The sequence below is a fragment of the Corythoichthys intestinalis genome, chromosome 6, assembly GCF_030265065.1.
Source record: "Corythoichthys intestinalis isolate RoL2023-P3 chromosome 6, ASM3026506v1, whole genome shotgun sequence".
Classification (NCBI taxonomy): Eukaryota; Metazoa; Chordata; class Actinopteri; order Syngnathiformes; family Syngnathidae; genus Corythoichthys; species Corythoichthys intestinalis.
Genome location: NC_080400.1, coordinates 31,036,634 through 31,054,832, shown reverse-complemented (window position 1 = coordinate 31,054,832; position 18,199 = coordinate 31,036,634). Strand labels below are relative to the sequence as shown.

General features: G+C 39.2%; 1 protein-coding gene across 2 annotated transcripts in view; it reads left to right on the top strand.

The window, feature by feature from the left end:
• The window catches only part of dph1 (diphthamide biosynthesis 1), a 138,603-nt gene that overhangs the window by 6,085 nt on the left and 114,319 nt on the right, over positions 1–18,199 (top strand). For both annotated transcript variants that reach the window (XM_057838453.1, XM_057838454.1), the window contains exon 2: positions 432–581. In XM_057838453.1, coding sequence (XP_057694436.1) covers positions 432–581 — 150 coding nt within the window. The remainder of the gene's footprint in view (positions 1–431; positions 582–18,199) is intronic.

Here is an 18,199-nt window from a genome sequence, read left to right as displayed (position 1 = left end):
GATTCTTTTTGGTATGACTGTAATTGCTACTACTTCACACCAGGATTAACTTGGAGATCAATAAAGTATCCATTTTTTTTTCCAAACCACAGAGCTATTTAGCAATTCAGGCATTGTGCTCCTCATCTTTCTGAAGTCAATTAAACACAAAGCAATTAAAAATAAAATCTACTGTGAACAGATGGTTAGAACACAGTTTTTCATCCTAACAAAATGACTTGCAGTCGGCATGTCATAAACAGCAATAATTATTTTTTAACTTTTACTGCACGAATAATCAGCTGCAAATGAACTTTATTTGCCGAAAGATGTATAATTGACTTGACATGGCATCTGTACCTTCACATTGTACATTGTTAAACTTGGTGCAGTATTTCATTGTAAATGTGTGAGAGGGGTTTCAAAAATTGAAAAGAATGTCTTTTTTTTAGTCCGAGGACCCAGGCGAGTGGCCAATCAGATTCCAGATGAGATCCTGCGGGATGCCAATTTGCAGGAGGCCATCAAAGGCCTGCCTGCAAATTACAACTTTGAAATCCACAAGACTGTGTGGCGAATAAGACAAGCCAAAGCAACAAGAGGTTTGTACAAAAATATGTATGGTACTCTTTGAATTCTGTTTACATTGATACTTTTATGTTGCAGCACTACTTAATGCATTTAACATTTGTGACAGGTCTGTTTAATGTCAATTTAAAATATAGTGAAGCGTGAAAAACTAATACCGTATTGGCCAGAATATAAGACGGCCCTGATTATAAGAAGACCCCCTCTTTTTTAAAACTCAAGTTTGAAAAAAGACTATTTGAACAATTATTTTTTATACAGAAAATAATTACAGTACATCTGAAACAAATGATTATAACAATATATTTGAGAGAAAAAGTATGTTATTTTGCCTCATTCTAATCTTAATAACTGAACATTTAAATATGTAAACTAAACTGCAATCCCATTTGTAAATGAATGGCTTCTGGTTTTTGAAATGTAAATAGACCAATCTATTGTGATAAAACAAAAAAATTGCAATATCTGCATTAACCATCAAAGTGAGGTCTAACTGTAACTGTAATCTTGAAACAAATCTGAATAAGGAAAAACTTTGCAATAAAATAATGCAAATTGGTTAAACTTGAGAGTAGCTGAGATCTATCATGACAGGACATTACTCCTCAAGTTCAGCATTCGCTTCAATTATATCTGGCGCCATCTAGCCTCGTGAATGGGTATAATGTCTAGACCCTGAATATAAGATGACTCCCACTTTTTCAGTCTTATTTCAATGCAAAAAAACACCGTCTTATATCAGGCCCAACACGGTAATTTTATAATTTAACGTCAAATTATTGGAAATATATTATAGTGTGGCATATATTTCTTGTGAAATAAAATTGTGAAAAAAAAAACAGTATCAAGATAGAGAATAGCTCTAGTTTTGGATGATGTCTAGTGACAAATCTGAACTTCATGGGCAGTCTTAGCTTTTGCCGTGCAAATAATATGGTTTGTCTTTTGTGGATTTGGACAAATGGCAATGTAGAGGCTTTCAAAAGACTGTTGCTCCTGTGTTTTTTATTGTACTCCTTTTTTTTTTTTTTTTTTTTTTTTTTTAACCTCGTCATCCCACTCTGTAGGAAGGCATCACCTCTGTCTCCTTCTGTTAATGTCCATCTGTTCCTCAGCTCACTGTTCTTTTCAAGTGATAGAAAACAAAAAGTGAATTTCATATAAGCTTTTTGCACCCTTTACCTGTGTTTATAAACAAATTAGAGCAGGTTGAAATGAAGCCTGTGTGTCACATTTTTCTAATCATCTAACTTAATGATTACCTTTGACAAGGATGTTAGATTTTCATTTGCAACATCAGATTTTTTTTTCTTTTTTGCGCCTATACCAAGGATGGATCAGTGGTAGAGTAGTTGTTTCCCAACTAGGCATGTGCCGGTATGGTATTTTGACGACATGATAACCTTAAGCAAAAATACCGCGGTATCACAGTATTGCAATTATAGCTCTAAAATGTGTTATTTTGAGATGTATGGGTTATTTTTTTTTCTCCATTGAACAGGATTCGTTACATTATTACAGGTATTGTTATTATTATTATGATTTTTATTTATGATTAAGTTTTGCTCTGTGTAATTGCTATTTGCAAAATTGCCACAGTTTTTATTAAGAATTTAGTGTAGGTTTTCGGGCATTGGAATGAATTAAAGGAATTATAATGTATTCATATAAGAAAATCCTGCTCGACATATGACCATTTCGACTTACAAACAAGGTCCTGGAAAGAAAAACCTTCGTATGTAGAGGTACCACTGTATTTCTCTCTCATTCCAAGTTAATGATGCAGGAATGTGAGTATGTTCACCTTTTTTGGGTAAATTTACCACTACTACTATTAATATTAATTAGTTGAATATTAATGGAGAGTGAAAGCAAGAGACAGAGCGTGTGTGTATGACTCGTATATCATTATTTACACATTACACACGCACACCAACCCTATCTCAACGCAGAAAGTCGCCAGAGAGAAAAAAAAAAACATCACAGGCTCTATTATGAAAATGGTATTTTGAGCAGATGTTTACAATGGCGGAAGACTTTACAAAAGTAGTCTTATGATAAGGAAACTAGTTAGCCGTCTTGGCATGCTAACTAGCCACGTTAACAGCCTCGATAACAAGCTTACTTTATAGTATTTGTTTTACCATCGCTAGACAAACGAACCACGCTGGAGTGAACTCTCGTAGCTAGTGGGAAACGTTCATGACAGCGCAGTGTTTCCCCTAGGATTTTTTGAAGCTGTGGTGGTGGGCTGCATCGGAGTCGGGAAGCCTCACCATGTTGTGCCACGGTGATTTTTTTTTTTTTTTTCATTATTTTTTTTCCCCCAAAAAGTACCATAACAAAGATATATTTGAAATATTTCATTAGCTAGGCTAATGTCGTAGCTCTCAGCTACGGTACATGTATGTAAAATGCATAGCTGATTACAGCTATGTTACCCTGCGTAACAATACGACTTTTTTTCTCGTAGCAATAGTACGACTTACATTTCGTAGTGACTCGGGGTTGGCAACCCAAAATGTTGAAAGAGCCATATTTGACAAAAAAAAAAAACAAAAAAAAACTGATACAATATGTCTTGAGCCGCAAAAAAATTAAAAGCCTTGTATAAGCCCTATAATTATAGCAACACTGGCTGTATGTATCGATATACTAGCTATATTAGCCTACTATTGAAATGACTAAGTTGGCTAGAAATACATAATTAGCCTTCATGATTAAATGTTTATTTCCCTGCAGTGGATCCTATAGAGAATGACGCACCCCGTGACTACTCTGTTGTACGATGCCACCACAAGTTTAACTTCATAACAATATTATAGAATTGATAGAATGTTTGTGTCATGTTTGTACTCCTAGAAATCCTATTAAAGCAAACAATATATTTCCCTCCCCCTCTTTTTCCATTTAAAAAAAAAAAAGGTCCAGAGCAGCGCTAAAGAGCCGCACACGGCCCTAGAGCCGCGGGTTGCAGACCACTGTCGTAGTCCTTCTTTTTCCTTTTATTTGACCCTTATAAGTACTACATTACCACAACAATAACAGTCCTTCTGACAACGGACCCATTTCAAGGGCTAGGGGGGAATTCTAATTGCCTGGTACACGAGACTCACCGCTGTTCCAGCTATTGAGTCTGGCCACCATTCACGTGGATACAATTTCCAGGGCGGAGCAAGCCACAGCAAACAGACAGCGGAGTGGACCAATCAGCGACGGGCAGACGTGACGTTAGTAAAATGGCGAGGGCAGTACGAGGGACTTGCACGCGGAAGTAAACATACGAAGAGAGCGGAGTTTATTCGACATGGCTAGCGTGAGACAGACTGTTGTCAATGACTCGTGTCGATGTGTTTTTGGTAATTTAAAACTGATTTTACCGTGGATTGGAACATATTCTCGGCTCTCCCGTTCACCATCTGTGTTGTTGAAGAGACGACTTTCGACGCGCAAGAGTGACGTTGCTCGTGAAGAACACGTCACGCAAATAAACAAATCTGATTTGTCGATTGATTTTGTACCTGCTCGAAAGGCTGTTAACGGGATGGTTCCCAGACTATTTCTCTCAGTGTTTGAAAAATACAGGGAGAATTGTCTGGCAGAGCCAGGCAAGAATTCTAATAGCCGTGTAAAGAGTTTTACTAGATTCAGTGAGAAAGTGAATAGTTTTTTTTTTAGTTGTTCATGAACTAAATATCCACACAAATGCACATCGAGGTACCATTAACTTAGCAAGGAGAGGTATGAGAGTCATTTTTTGAGTGTCCCAGAGCTCGCGAAATTTGAAAAAAAGCGCATTTATCAAAGTTTCGTCAGTCAGTTTCAACAGTCAGATAGCACAGATAAAGTACACCTGCCCCTCGTTATCGAAGTTGGCGTGCCGGTTTTGTGCCGAAAAATAGCCACTCTGCGTGAAATGTCCCCTCTGACGGGAGCGCCCACACGTCACTCGTTCACACAGCTTTTTCTTACCAATCGATGGACACGGAAACGACTTTCTTGTACCGTGAATATGTATCATTTTATTCTGCTTGAACTAATAAATCTTGTATTGTGACCGGTGTTGTGCCGAAAAAGAGCCGCCCCGCGTGAAATGTCCCCCCTGACGGGAGCTCATATTTATAACGCTTTATTGGGGTGAAAACATCAAATGTTTTCATGGACGCATTTCAGTAATGGATTTACGACTGTAAAAACAGTTTTAAATAAATAAATAAATTACACAAAGTACTAGTACAGTACTACAGTATTGAAGTAACAAATCGTGGACTGGGCCACATAACCATCTTGAACAGAAATGTATTAGTCTACAGGTTTTCACGACCATATCCCGATGACAATCACACAGGTATGACATTTATTAGTTCAAGCAGAGTAAAATAATACATATTCACAGTACAAGATTCATTAGTTCAACAGAGTAAAATAATACATATTCACAGTACAAGATTCATTAGTTCAAGCAGAGTAAAATAATACATATTCACAGTACAAGATTTATTAGTTCAAGCAGAATAGAATAATACATATTCACGGTACAAGAAAGTCGTTTCCATGTCCATCGATTGGTAAGAAAAAGCTGTTTGTACGCGTGACGTGTGGGCGCTCCCGTCAGCGGGGACATTTCAGGCGGGGCGGCTATTTTTCGGCACAACACCAGCGCTCTGAAAATAGAGCAAGGCTTTATTTTGGGCCCCGCCTCTCCGCACAAATTCAGTCAAATTTTGCTTTCCGTCCAAGACTGCCGTCCACTGCTCACTTTCGCCGAAAAGTCCGATCCAAACTATTGTAATGCTCCGGATATGGGGAAGAAGGAGTGAAGTCTGTATTGGCTTACCCACTTTATTGTGGTAAAAATAATAAAGAAAAACGATAACAAAATAACAGCAGGCTGCTACGACATGCGACCGCTCTCTCTCGCTATCTCACTCGTTCTCCCATTCTTCGTACTCGTGCCCCTTGCGTCACAGCTCCCCAGTCCGATCATCTCTTAAGGGGGCCTCGCATAGTTACGAGCATTACAATACACAATAAATAGGTTTCCACTGAACTCCTCACACTCGGCTGCCGCTAGTTTGAAACGGCCTTAAATTTTTTTTTCCAAATAAATAAATAAATAAATAAAATACATCTCATTTGCCAAGTGTGGCGGCTTTTATTTTGGTGTGGCGGTGCGCCACAATCTGTTGAATGTAGGGGAATCCCTGCAGCGTTTACTTGCCTTAAATTTTGTGTAAAGTGACGGATGATGGTCTCATAAATGTGAAGTCATCAGGTGTTGCCTGCACGTCGGCTGTCCTTCCTCCTCTAAACCGCGGCTGTGTCTTTTCGCTAGCCGAAATATTCCCATACTAGACTAGACTTTTTTGAGGGTTTTTTAAAAAAAGCTCAGGTGTAGTTTCGACAGCAACAGCAGTGAGAAAAAAACGGAGGGCGAGGGGTGAGTGCTGCTGCTCCAAGACATTTCTCCCTGCATTTTTGGGACATAAAAAATAGCTAATACCGTATTATGTTATGACGGAAGGTTTTTGTAGTTTTAAAACCGTGACGTTTTTATATTGTAAACCTTGAGACCTGTAACCAGCACATGCCTACTCCCAACCAGAAGGTTCTGGGTTTGATTCACCCGCTCTGGTGACAATTTTGAAGTGTCCTTTGGCAAGATACGGACAACCACGTTGCTCCTGATGCTGCATCATCAGTAGTTAAATGAAAACATAATGTAAAAGTTCTTTTAGGCTTACACTTGTAGTGCTTTTCTATCTGGTAGCTAGTTGAAGAAGAAGGGAATCCAAGAACCCTTTGAAGATTTGTTTGTAGACTTCACAAAAGAAAGCCATATTTTCATAAGCGAAGGTTTACTACACCAATGCAAATTTAGTACTGATCTTTGCATCCGACTACATTAATCACTGGGATACTAAATTAAGCAGAACTGTGACTGCATTAAAGTCACCATGAAATGATGTGTATTGGCTACTCCCAGAGTAACTATGTGAGAGTTATTTTTTAGCAGCTCCTTTAATAACTATTTGCTGCTTCACAGGTTTTAAAGGCATAGGCCATATCATAAAACCTTATGTTCTCTCAGAGAAACCATCTGACCTTTTCATTTTACAGTAGTGTGTGATGATTGTATCGTTACCACCACATCATAGACTTCTACTATTGTTGCCATCTTGGAATTGTCGTGTCAAACAGGTCACAATTTTATTTGGGGTGAGCAATTTTCATGTGAGTTTGAAACAATATTGGCCTTCCTCTAAAAGGATTTCAGGGTTCAGTGAATATACGTAAATCAAACCGAGCTTTATGCATTCTAAAAATTAAGTGTTTCACATTTGTCACAAAAGCTAGGTTCATACTGCAGGTTTTAATGCACAATTCCTATTTTTTGTCACATCTGGTTTTTTTTTTTTTTTTTTTGCATGCCCGTTCAGACTGCCTTTGTCCATTGAGCCCATTCAAGTATTACGCATGCACACCAATTCGCAGTCCGGCACGCGCTGAGCAAACTGATCCGCAAGCGCAGAAGCATCAAAACAAATAACTACGGTCTGTGCGTGCATTAAGCTAGGCCTGTTGCGATAACAAATTTTAGTGGGCGGTAAATTCTCTCATAAATTATTGCAATATGCGATATTATTGCGCCCCCCCAACATTTTTTTTTACCGATTTACAATATCACAGTAAGAATACAGTATACTGTATATGAATAATACTAAGTAATATTTAAGTACACCCATTAAAGTGCCTGTGACACGAAAAAGCATGTTTATTTCATAATACACGCGGTATTTTATGCTCCTGAATGATATGGACCGCTTGGATGTGTGTGGAAGCGATCGCTATATTTATTTAGTTTTTTGAATCCTGCGCCAGGAAAATGAGTGACTTCCGGCTTCGGTCTTGCATTGAGGAGGAGGGCGCTGTGACGTGTACGGTAGAAGACGTCCTCTTCACTATACAGCGTACTGTTGTGTATGGGGACGAAGGATTCAGCTGATTTTGCGGATTAATACGTTTATTTTTCGCATCACGCCAGCCAAACGGCTGCAGAAAAATCATTCTGTATGAGGGAGAGGCGTATGCGCCTTTTTGGAGTTTCAAAAGGTTCCCATTCACCGTGGATATTTACTGTGGGAGCATTGGACTTACGAGGAAGTGAGTAAACATCTTGTTTTGTATTATGTCAAATACGAATCCAGCGATTACAAAGTAAACACTACAAACTTCCTTTAAATGAAGGACTACTTACGTTTGATCATTGATAGGCATGTAAAAAGCTGTCCTAATGCTCATTAGCAGCAGCAGCACGTTAGCTGCACAACAACTCCAGCCACCCTCCTCCGGGGAACGAACTGTAAATTGCTCTCCGCCGGGCGGTTTGCCGATCCGCGACGACAATAGACAACCGGGTCGTCATGTCAAATAATCCAGGATAGTTATGTGTGATTTTCCGCTTTGAAACATCACTCGGTTCGGGTTAGCATGTCGGCTAGCTGTCACGCCTTCTGGTTTCTTTACATTCTCCGAAGCCGGGGAAGGGAAATGACATATGTCCGATTTAAGTGTCATAAAATATAGTTCGGGAGGTGCGACAGTAAAGGTGAAGTCGACAGTTTTGACCATTATGGAGTAATTTTGCCATGTCGTCCTGAATAAATGCATTTTTATTCTTTCATATTCCGTTCAGCACAAGACTGTTATTTGTCATGACCATGCCATTTATTTAGCAATTGGGGAAAATACTTGGATAAAAAGAATATCCTGTAAAAATATTGAAGTAAAGAGACAGAAACAATGACATTTTGCCCCTCTCTTCGTCGCGTTTTCCTCTTTGTGAATAGTTCCCCCTCGACGGGCTGACTGGTCCTTCTCAAGCCATTGGGGAAAAATACTTGGATAAAAAGAATATCCTGTAAAAATATTGAAGTAAAGAGACAGAAACAATGACATTTTGCCGCTCTCTTCGTCGCGTTTTCCTCGTTGTGAATAGTTCCCCCTCGACGGGCTGACTGGTCCTTCTCAAGCCATTTATATTGCTATTGGGGAAAAATACTTGGATAAAAAGAATATCCTGTAAAAATATTGGAGTAGAGAGACTGAAACAATGACATTTTGCGGCTTCCTTCGTCGCGTTTTCCTCATTCTGAATAATTCCCCCTCAATGGGCTGAATAGTAAAATCAATGAGCCCAGTCTACCGCTGACGCCATCCACCTGTTGGGGACGCTAAAGCCCTATAATGGTAGGCGTGGCTAACCGGCAGATTAAAAGGCTAATTTCTCGTCATCTGTGTTTTGCTAAATTATTGTATATAGTCGAATCGTCTCAAAATATGATTCTAATTCACATAATAATGCCATTTAAGACTTTTTTTTCTCGTGTCATATGCTCTTTAAACGCGATAAACGTTTACTCTTAATTTAAAAAATACTAAATCCCAACTAAAAACAATGCACCATGCCTCTTTTAAGTAAAAAACAACAATATCAAAACCGCTTAGAAACACAGAATAAATAAAATGTCTTTTTCAAGGAAAGATAAAATTGCACTTCAATAACTTAAACATTTAGGCACAGAGGTATAAAGTTGTAGTAACACAAACAATTGCACTTCAACAACAACAGAGGAAAATAATTAAGTGGCAGTAACAAAAATTTGGCCTCACAAAGGCTAGGTTCATACTGCAGGTCTTAATGCACAAATCCGATTTTTTTGTCATGTCTGGTTTTTTGGCGTGCCCGTTGAGACTGCCTTTGTCAATGGAGCCCGTTTAAGTATCACGCATACGCACTAACAATACGCACTAAACAAATTACACATGCTAGCTGTATGACATTCCAGGGTGATCATATTTTCATTTCCAAAAAGATAACACAAATAACAGACATTAATAATCCCCATTTAGTCCTTTATTCAAAGTTTATATGGACTGATAGAACGCATACACGCACGCACATACTAAGCCTTGACTTGTGTGCTTGACATGACGTGGGTGTGTCAATTTGCCCCGTCTCGGTCATGTAAGCAATACTGAAATATTGCTCATTTTGCACAGAGAATTAAAATCGAAAATTGTCAGGCTTATCCTTTTCTCCCTTTATTTTTTTATGACCGTGTTCAAGCCTGCTTCGTGCATAAAAGCAGAGTTCAAGCTAGAAGCTAATGCACAGCTACAGCCGCCCTCCCGTCCTGCCTGCCACTTTCGCTTTGCTGACGTCATTGCTGCATGAATTCCCATTCGGGAGTCTTGAAAGTTCAGACAGCCAGCCACATTCTGGAAAAATGTGGCCCAGATCGGATTTAGACCACATACGAAAGTGACCCAGCTCATACTTGAAACGGTCCACTTCTATGCGACTTGTCACATTCAGACCGTCAGATTAATGCCTCATTCGAGTCGGAAAAACACGAACAAATCGGATTCATGCATTAAGACCTGTAGTATGAACGTAGCCTTAGCCTAGGTTCAAATGTGTAAAACAAACATACCCAGAAGTTAATAAAACAGAGTGAATCCTCATCACAGCATATTGCGCTGTTTGTAACAAGGAAGCTGAACTTTTAAAAGCACGTCCGCCGCACATCTGCTGCACGCACGCGCACGCACGCACGTGAGGCGATAAATCGCAGCGGGAAAATTACCGCCTCCATTTTCATTTACCGTGCGATAAATGGAACTATTGCATTTTGCGACAGGCTTACATTACGCACACACATACAGTGCTGCTCAAAAGTTTGTGAACCCCCTCAACATTTTGGAATTTTCTATTATTTCAACCTGATTTCCTAATCAATCAATTCAGTAGTTTTTTTTTTGTTTTTTTAACAGTTGTGTTGTCGAGACTAAATTAAAAAGAGTTTTCATCAACTGATGTAGGTGCAAAATTGAACTGTTTGGTCACAACCAAAACCGCCATGTCTGGCGAAAAGTCAACACTGCATACCACCAAAAGAACCTTCTCCCAACAGTGAAGCATGGAGGTGGGAATGTCAAGATCTGGGCTTGCTTTTCATCCTCAGGACCTGGACAACTCCACATAGTCCAGGGAATCATGAATTCTGAGGAATATTGTCAAATCCTAGAACATAACCTGACGCCATCTGTTTTGAAGTTAAAGCTTGGCAGAAGGTGGATCATGCAACATGATAATGATCCAAAGCATTCCAGCAATACAACCAAGGAATGGCTGAAAAAGAAGAAGATTCGTGTTCTGGACTGGCCCAGTCAAAGTCCTGACCTAAATCCCATTGAAATGCTGTGGCGGGACCTGAAGCGAGCAGTTCATGCCAGACGCCCATCAAACCTCTCTCAACTGACTGCGTTCTGCAAGGAAGAATGGGCAAAAATCCCCCAAAGTAGATGTGAGAGGCTGATTAGTCACTACAGAAACCGTTTGGTTGAGGTAATCTCTGCAAAAGGAGGCGCAATATCCTATTAACTGAAGGGGTTCACATACTTTTGCACACATGATATCTGAGTTTTTCTTAAATCAACCACTTTTGTTAAATAAAGAATGACAATATAACTATTTCTTTTGTTTCAGTCCATTATTTGGAATGTCAGTATTGTGGATTTGGGTATAACTTAACATTTAATAAGGTTATTTTAGTTTTTTTTACAAAAAATCTGACCATCGCTGTGGGGTTCACAAACTTTCGAGCAGCACTGTAAGCCTTATTTTTCTACCTTATGTATGTGCGTCAGAAATATTGCTCATTTGGCGCACAGAGAAACTGAGAATTATCAGGTTTATCCTTTTCTTTATTGTATTTTTTTATGAGTGTGGTCAAGCCAGCCTCCTGTGTAGTACAAGCAGAGTTCAAGCTAGGTGCTAACGCTATTGAACAGCTACATCGCTGCCCTCTTGCGTGCTGCTCTGTCTTTGCTGACGTAATTGCTGCATGAATTCCAATTTGGGAGACTTGACAGTTTAGTCCACCGCCACATTCTGGAAAAATGCGGACCAGATCGGATTTGAACCACGTACGAAAGTGACACAGATCGGATTTGAAATGGTCCACTTCTATGCGACTTGTCACATTCAGACGGTCAAATTAATGGCTAACTGGAGTCTGAAAAACACGAAAAAATTGGATTCGTGCATTTATACCTGCGGTCTATAACTAGCCAAAGTCTTAAATTATCTATTAATATTACGTAAGGCAGGCGCACAAAAACAAAGAACTACTCAGGACATACAGTACCTTGCAAAAGTATTCGGCCCCCTTGAACCTTGCAACCTTTCGCCACATTTCAGGCTTCAAACATAAAGATATAAAATTTTAATTTTTTGTCAAGAATCAACAACAAGTGGGACACAATCGTGAAGTGGAACAAAATTTATTGGATAATTTAAACTTTTTTAACAAATAAAAAACTGAAAAGTGGGGCGTGCAATATTATTCGGCCCCCTTGCGTTAATACTTTGTAGCGCCACCTTTTGCTCCAATTACAGCTGCAAGTCGCTTGGGGTATGTTTCTATCAGTTTTGCACATCGAGAGACTGACATTCTTGCCCATTCTTCCTTGCAAAACAGCTCGAGCTCAGTGAGGTTGGATGGAGAGTGTTTGTGAACAGCAGTCTTCAGCTCTTTCCACAGATTCTCGATTGGATTCAGGTCTGGACTTTGACTTGGCCATTCTAACACCTGGATACGTTTATTTTTGAACCATTCCATTGTAGATTTGGCTTTATGTTTTGGATCATTGTCCTGTTGGAAGATAAATCTCCGTCCCAGTCTCAGGTCTTGTGCAGATACCAACAGGTTTTCTTCCAGAATGTTCCTGTATTTGGCTGCATCCATCTTCCCGTCAATTTTAACCATCTTCCCTGTCCCTGCTGAAGAAAAGCAGGCCCAAACCATGATGCTGCCACCACCATGTTTGACAGTGGGGATGGTGTGTTCAGGGTGATGAGCTGTGTTGCTTTTACGCCAAACATATCGTTTTGCATTGTGGCCAAAAAGTTCAATTTTGGTTTCATCTGACCAGAGCACCTTCTTCCACATGTTTGGTGTGTCTCCCAGGTGGCTTGTGGCAAACTTTAAACGAGACTTTTTATGGATATCTTTGAGAAATGGCTTTCTTCTTGCCACTCTTCCATAAAGGCCAGATTTGTGCAGTGTACGACTGATTGTTGTCCTATGGACAGACTCTCCCACCTCAGCTGTAGATCTCTGCAGTTCATCCAGAGTATTCATGGGCCTCTTGGCTGCATCTCTGATCAGTTTTCTCCTTGTTTGAGAAGAAAGTTTGGAAGGACGGCCGGGTCTTGGTAGATTTGCAGTGGTCTGATGCTCCTTCCATTTCAATATGATGGCTTGCACAGTGCTCCTTGAGATTCTTAAAGCTTGGGAAATCTTTTTGTATCCAAATCTGGCTTTAAACTTCTCCACAATAGTATCTCGGACCTGCCTGGTGTGTTCCTTGGTTTTCATAATGCTCTCTGCACTTTAAACAGTACCCTGAGACTATCACAGAGCAGGTGCATTTATACGGAGACTTGATTACACACATTTGGATTCTATTTATCATCATTGGTCATTTAGGACATCATTGGATCATTCAGAGATCCTCACTGAACTTCTGGAGTGAGTTTGCTGCACTGAAAGTAAAGGGGCCGAATAATATTGCACGCCCCACTTTTCAGTTTTTTATTTGTTAAAAAAGTTTAAATTATCCAATAAATGTTGTTCCACTTCACGATTGTGTCCCACTTGTTGTTGATTCTTGGCAAAAAAAAATTAAATTTCATATCTTTATGTTTGAAGCCTGAAATGTGGCGAAATGTTGCAAGATTCAAGGGGGCCGAATACTTTTGCAAGGCACTGTACATTAGATGGCAAATAGATGAAGCACCCCTGGAGTGTCCCTACATCCTTGAAAGCATGCCGTGTTTGTGTTTGCTTGTGGCATGCACAGGAAGTTGCTGTTTTCCAAGGTCCTTGCACAACTGAGGTAGCCAAATGATAAGCTCACTTGACAGTCTCATCTTAAATCATTCATTTGGCAAGAACACAGTTAAGCACGATAAAGTACAGTTTTGTATTTTTGTATTTTTAGTTGAGTTTTGGTCATGTTGAGGTTCCCACAAAGACTGCTAATTTGCGGGAGTATGGAATTAGACACTTAATTGGAGTCTGGTAAAATGTTGCTTCAATTCACCTGTAGCATCCGCTTCACCTTTTTGTTCGAGGCTACATAGAGAAGGCTCTTTACTTCTGTCGGCTGCAGAGAGCGTATATTCTGAAACCTTTCTCCACTAATAAAAGTGCCCTTTCTCATGTAATGACCTGTCTTCCCCTGTCGACAAGTGACCCCTAAACCTTTTCAGCGGTACGGAGCACTCTCACCCCTGCGTTTGGCTCTGCTCCATCTCTCAAGCCGTCTATCACTCCATTTTACGCTTTTATTGTTTAATGCTGCCACTGCCAGCATCTTGGGAGGGTGGGCAAAATTCCCTGTGACAACATTGGTGCAGTGGATGTTGCTCATTTGAAAGTATTCACGCAGTTAAGACTTAGTGAACTGGGATATATGACAGAGGGTGAGTAGTTGTTTTGTACTATATGTTCTATTGGGGTATTCTGTATTGCAATGGACTTAAGTTAAAAGTCAAGAAAACAGAAAACATGGTGTAGGCAGGGGTGAAAGTGGCTTGCCTGGCACAGCCAGACTTCTCCCTGTATTTTTCAAACACTCTGAGAATAGTCTGGGACCCAGCTCCTTAATGGCCTCTCGAGGCGAACGAAATCATCCGTCCAATCATATTCGATTATTTGTGTGATGTGCTCTTAACGAACAACGTCACTCTTGCGCGTCAAAAGTCGTCTCCACAACAACACAGATGGCGAAAGGGAGAGCCGAGAATATGTTCCAATCCGCGGTAAAATCAGTTTTAAATTATAAAAACACATCGACACAAGTCATTGACAACAGTCTGTCTCGTGCTAGCCATGTTGAATAAACTTCTTCGTTCTCCGCTCGCGCTAGTTTCTTTTCGCTTTACCAACGTCATGTCCGCACGTCGCTGATTGGTCCACTCCGCAGTCTGTTTGCTATGGCTTGCTCCGCCCTGGTAATTTGATCCGCTGGACGGTCGCCAGACTCAATTGCTGGATCCAGGCTAGAAAGGGGCTAGAATGTCTTGCCGGAACTCCCTGACATGAAGGTCGCCACAGAGCCAGAATTTTTATTTATTTTAGTTTATGTGTTTAGGGGTGGGTGGGGTCAAACCACCTAAAACAACTGAAATGCAAAGAAAAGTGCTTTTAGCACAGTTATTCCTATTACACATAAATAAAACTGATTTTCTTTCAATGATTTGCAAAATAAAAGTTAACCCCAACCTCCACCTTGTGTTTTTTAATTTTTTTTTAATTTTCCCTCATTCCCTCACATCTAAAAGCAAAATCTCAATTTTAACTACTTAAGAAAATAGTATGTAGTAGGGGTGTAACGGTACACAAAAAAAATTCTCGGTTCGGTACGTACCGCGGTTATGAGGTCACGGTTCGGTTCATTTTCGGTACAGTAAGAAAACAAAATTAGTGATGCACGATAATACATTTTTCAACCGATACCGATAACCGATAATTTCCTCCTCATTCCAACTGATAACAGATAATGTCAAGCTGATAATTCTATTAAAAGATTTATGTAAAAAATTAAAGTATACACAAGAGAAAATGTTACTGTGCAAAAATAAAATGTGTTGCTCTATTTTTTCAACATCAAATATGAACAAGTAGTAAATTCCAACATCTAAATAATGACATTGTCTGACATTGTGTCATTGTAAACTTTTGGCAATAATTACTTACAGAGTAAATACCTAAGTTGCACAAAAATGCCTTTAAAAGTAAGCCATTCCTAACATATATAACATTACTACACTGCAAAAACACACCTCCTTAAAATTAGTCAGTTTTAAGTGTAAATCTATTGCAAATACCGGTAAGTGAAATTATCTGCCAGCGCTTCAAGTGTATTGCTCTCAGATTTCTTGGAAGAAATATAGTTAGCTGAAAATAAGCTTAACAGCCTTATTTTAAGCAATAAATTATTAAACTTAATCCTTAAAAAAAAAAGAAAAAATGGAGAGATTTTGAATAATATTTGTGGCTACAGAATATTATTGTTATTTCATTACAACAGGAATGTGCATATTTAAATTGATAAATGTTAATAAGTGCCGATAAGTTTTTATTATCTCCTGTGACTGTAATTGAGCAGACAAATAAGTTAGATAATTTGAAAAGTGATTGCTAATGTTACATGCTTTGTTGCACACTGTGAAAATGATTAACTCAAAAGAGCAAGATGTCATGTATCCATTCTGCAGCGCTTTGTTTACATTTGCGGCACTCACGACACTTGCTTTACAGCAGCTAAACTGCAGTACTATTTGGACGGAGTTGGAGCTCGCAACCCCGTGCGTGTTGTTTTGTGCCTGAGTTTTGTTCAGCCGAAAACTAAGGCAGCCTTACAAAGTCATCTGACCGCTCGTCATTTTACATACCGAATGCATAACTGACTGGCTATCTTTGTTTTCTGCATGTTTAAATTATCATCTAACAACTGTGCCGTCATGATAAGCTTGCTAACTGGACATCACTTGTCCAAATGTCCGTGTTGAAACTGATGTGATTGGCATGTTTTTCATTAAGAGTGGTGGTCGTAAAAACTGCATTATTTTTTTTATTATTATTTTTTTTTAATCTGGGGCTTTGGCTCTCGGGTCATTTCGGTTAAAAAAAAAAAAAAAATCGTGTCTCGTCCCGCCGCCGGGGAACTGGGCTCGGCTCGGCCCGCCCCGCCGCGGCGGCCTGACGGACAGTCCAGAGAGGTGGGCTCCGTCGGAAGATGGCTAATTGTCAACTATCGACCTTGAAAAGTAAGGGTTACCATTTACCTCAGAAACTCGTTTGGTACGCCTCCGCTCCGAAACCGAGCACCACGTACCGAAACGGTTCAATACAAATACATGTACCGTTACACCCTTAGTAAATGCATTAAAATTGAAGTTAATGTAAAAATTAATATTTGTTTTCTTAAATAATAAAGATATAAGTAGCATACACTTAGAAAAATAAGTACAAATGACTTATATTATGCAAAGTGAAATGGAATATATTTCACAGATCCCGCAAACATGATTTTTTTTTTTATTTTAATAAGGAAATGAAAAAGTAGTCTAACATAAATAAACAAAAATAAGTTCCAAGTGCACATTGACAGGTAAGATGTTCTTAACCTCCCCATCAGAGCAAATAAATTAAAAATGTAATAAATAAGTCTCCTCAAGCATCAATTCAACAAGCTGTTTTTTTTTTTTTTTTTAAATATCATACGCATTTGAACCAATCAGAATTTCTGCTAACGACATGTCAGTATGTCAGCCAATTGAACGGACAACTAAGTCCAGGGTGGCTTGCTTTGCGTGCATGCTCACATTGACGTAACTCAGACAAATGCAGCTGCTGGGGAAACCTCCATGCCGTCCGTGGAATAAATAAATAATAAATATCGGTGAAAACTGATTACGCTACACAAGCACTTTATTATGCTTGTTGTTAATACTTGTGTATGCAAATCTGATGTTGGTAGATTGTTTTCTTCTTGGAGATGAGATGCGTGTGTGGCAGACCTGCAGTTTTTTGACAGTTGCCGTCATATTTTCGGAGTCAAAGCACCGTATATCAGAACGGCGTTCCGGCCCACTTTCACTCTGGCTGGTCAAACCCTCCTGATACACAAGACCAGATACTTATACGAGCTACAACATCCGCCTCACATAAATCCCCCAAATTTACTTCAAGTGCAGGTTTGACATCAACGGTGAAAAAACACAAACCGCACTCCACGCAACAAATAAATGACTAAATAATGGCTTGACATATACTGTAAGTTTAATTTTTTTCCATGATGATTTTGTTCAAAGCACAGATCACTGGTATTACAAATCAACTTTCCACATTGAAATGAAGGGAAACGTAAATTATCCAAGCTTACATCCCCAACAACACCAACATTTCTTTACAGTGTTTTACTGTTATAAACAATAAAATAGAATGCAAGGAAATAAACAGTTTTACCGTAACATCTTTCCAAACTTCCTTTTTGCCATTTTTTGCTACGCTTTTCTCACTTCCACAATCTCTATCTTTTCATGAACATACTATGCTATACTGATGTTGCCTTTGTCCCCTCCTTATCCTTCATAAAAGTACTTTGCTCATACCGCTTCGCCAATGCAACTACATGCACTTGTGTTATTTTTTAGGGCTGTCAAACGATTAAAATTTTTAATCGAGTTAATCACAGCTTAAAAATTAATTAATCGGAATTAATCGCAAATCAAACCATCTATAAAATATGCCATATTTTTCTGTAAATTATTATTGGAATGGAAAGATAAGACACAAGACGGATATACCGTAATTTCCCAAATATAAGGCGCACCCGTGTATAATGCGCACCCCAAATTTACTTGTAAAATTTGGGGAAAATTATTGTACCCGTTTATAACGCGCACCCTAATTTTAGCACCAATAAATAGAAGAATACAAGAAAACAGCTCGTGTACAGATACAGAGATGTCATTTTACTGACTGGTGAAACA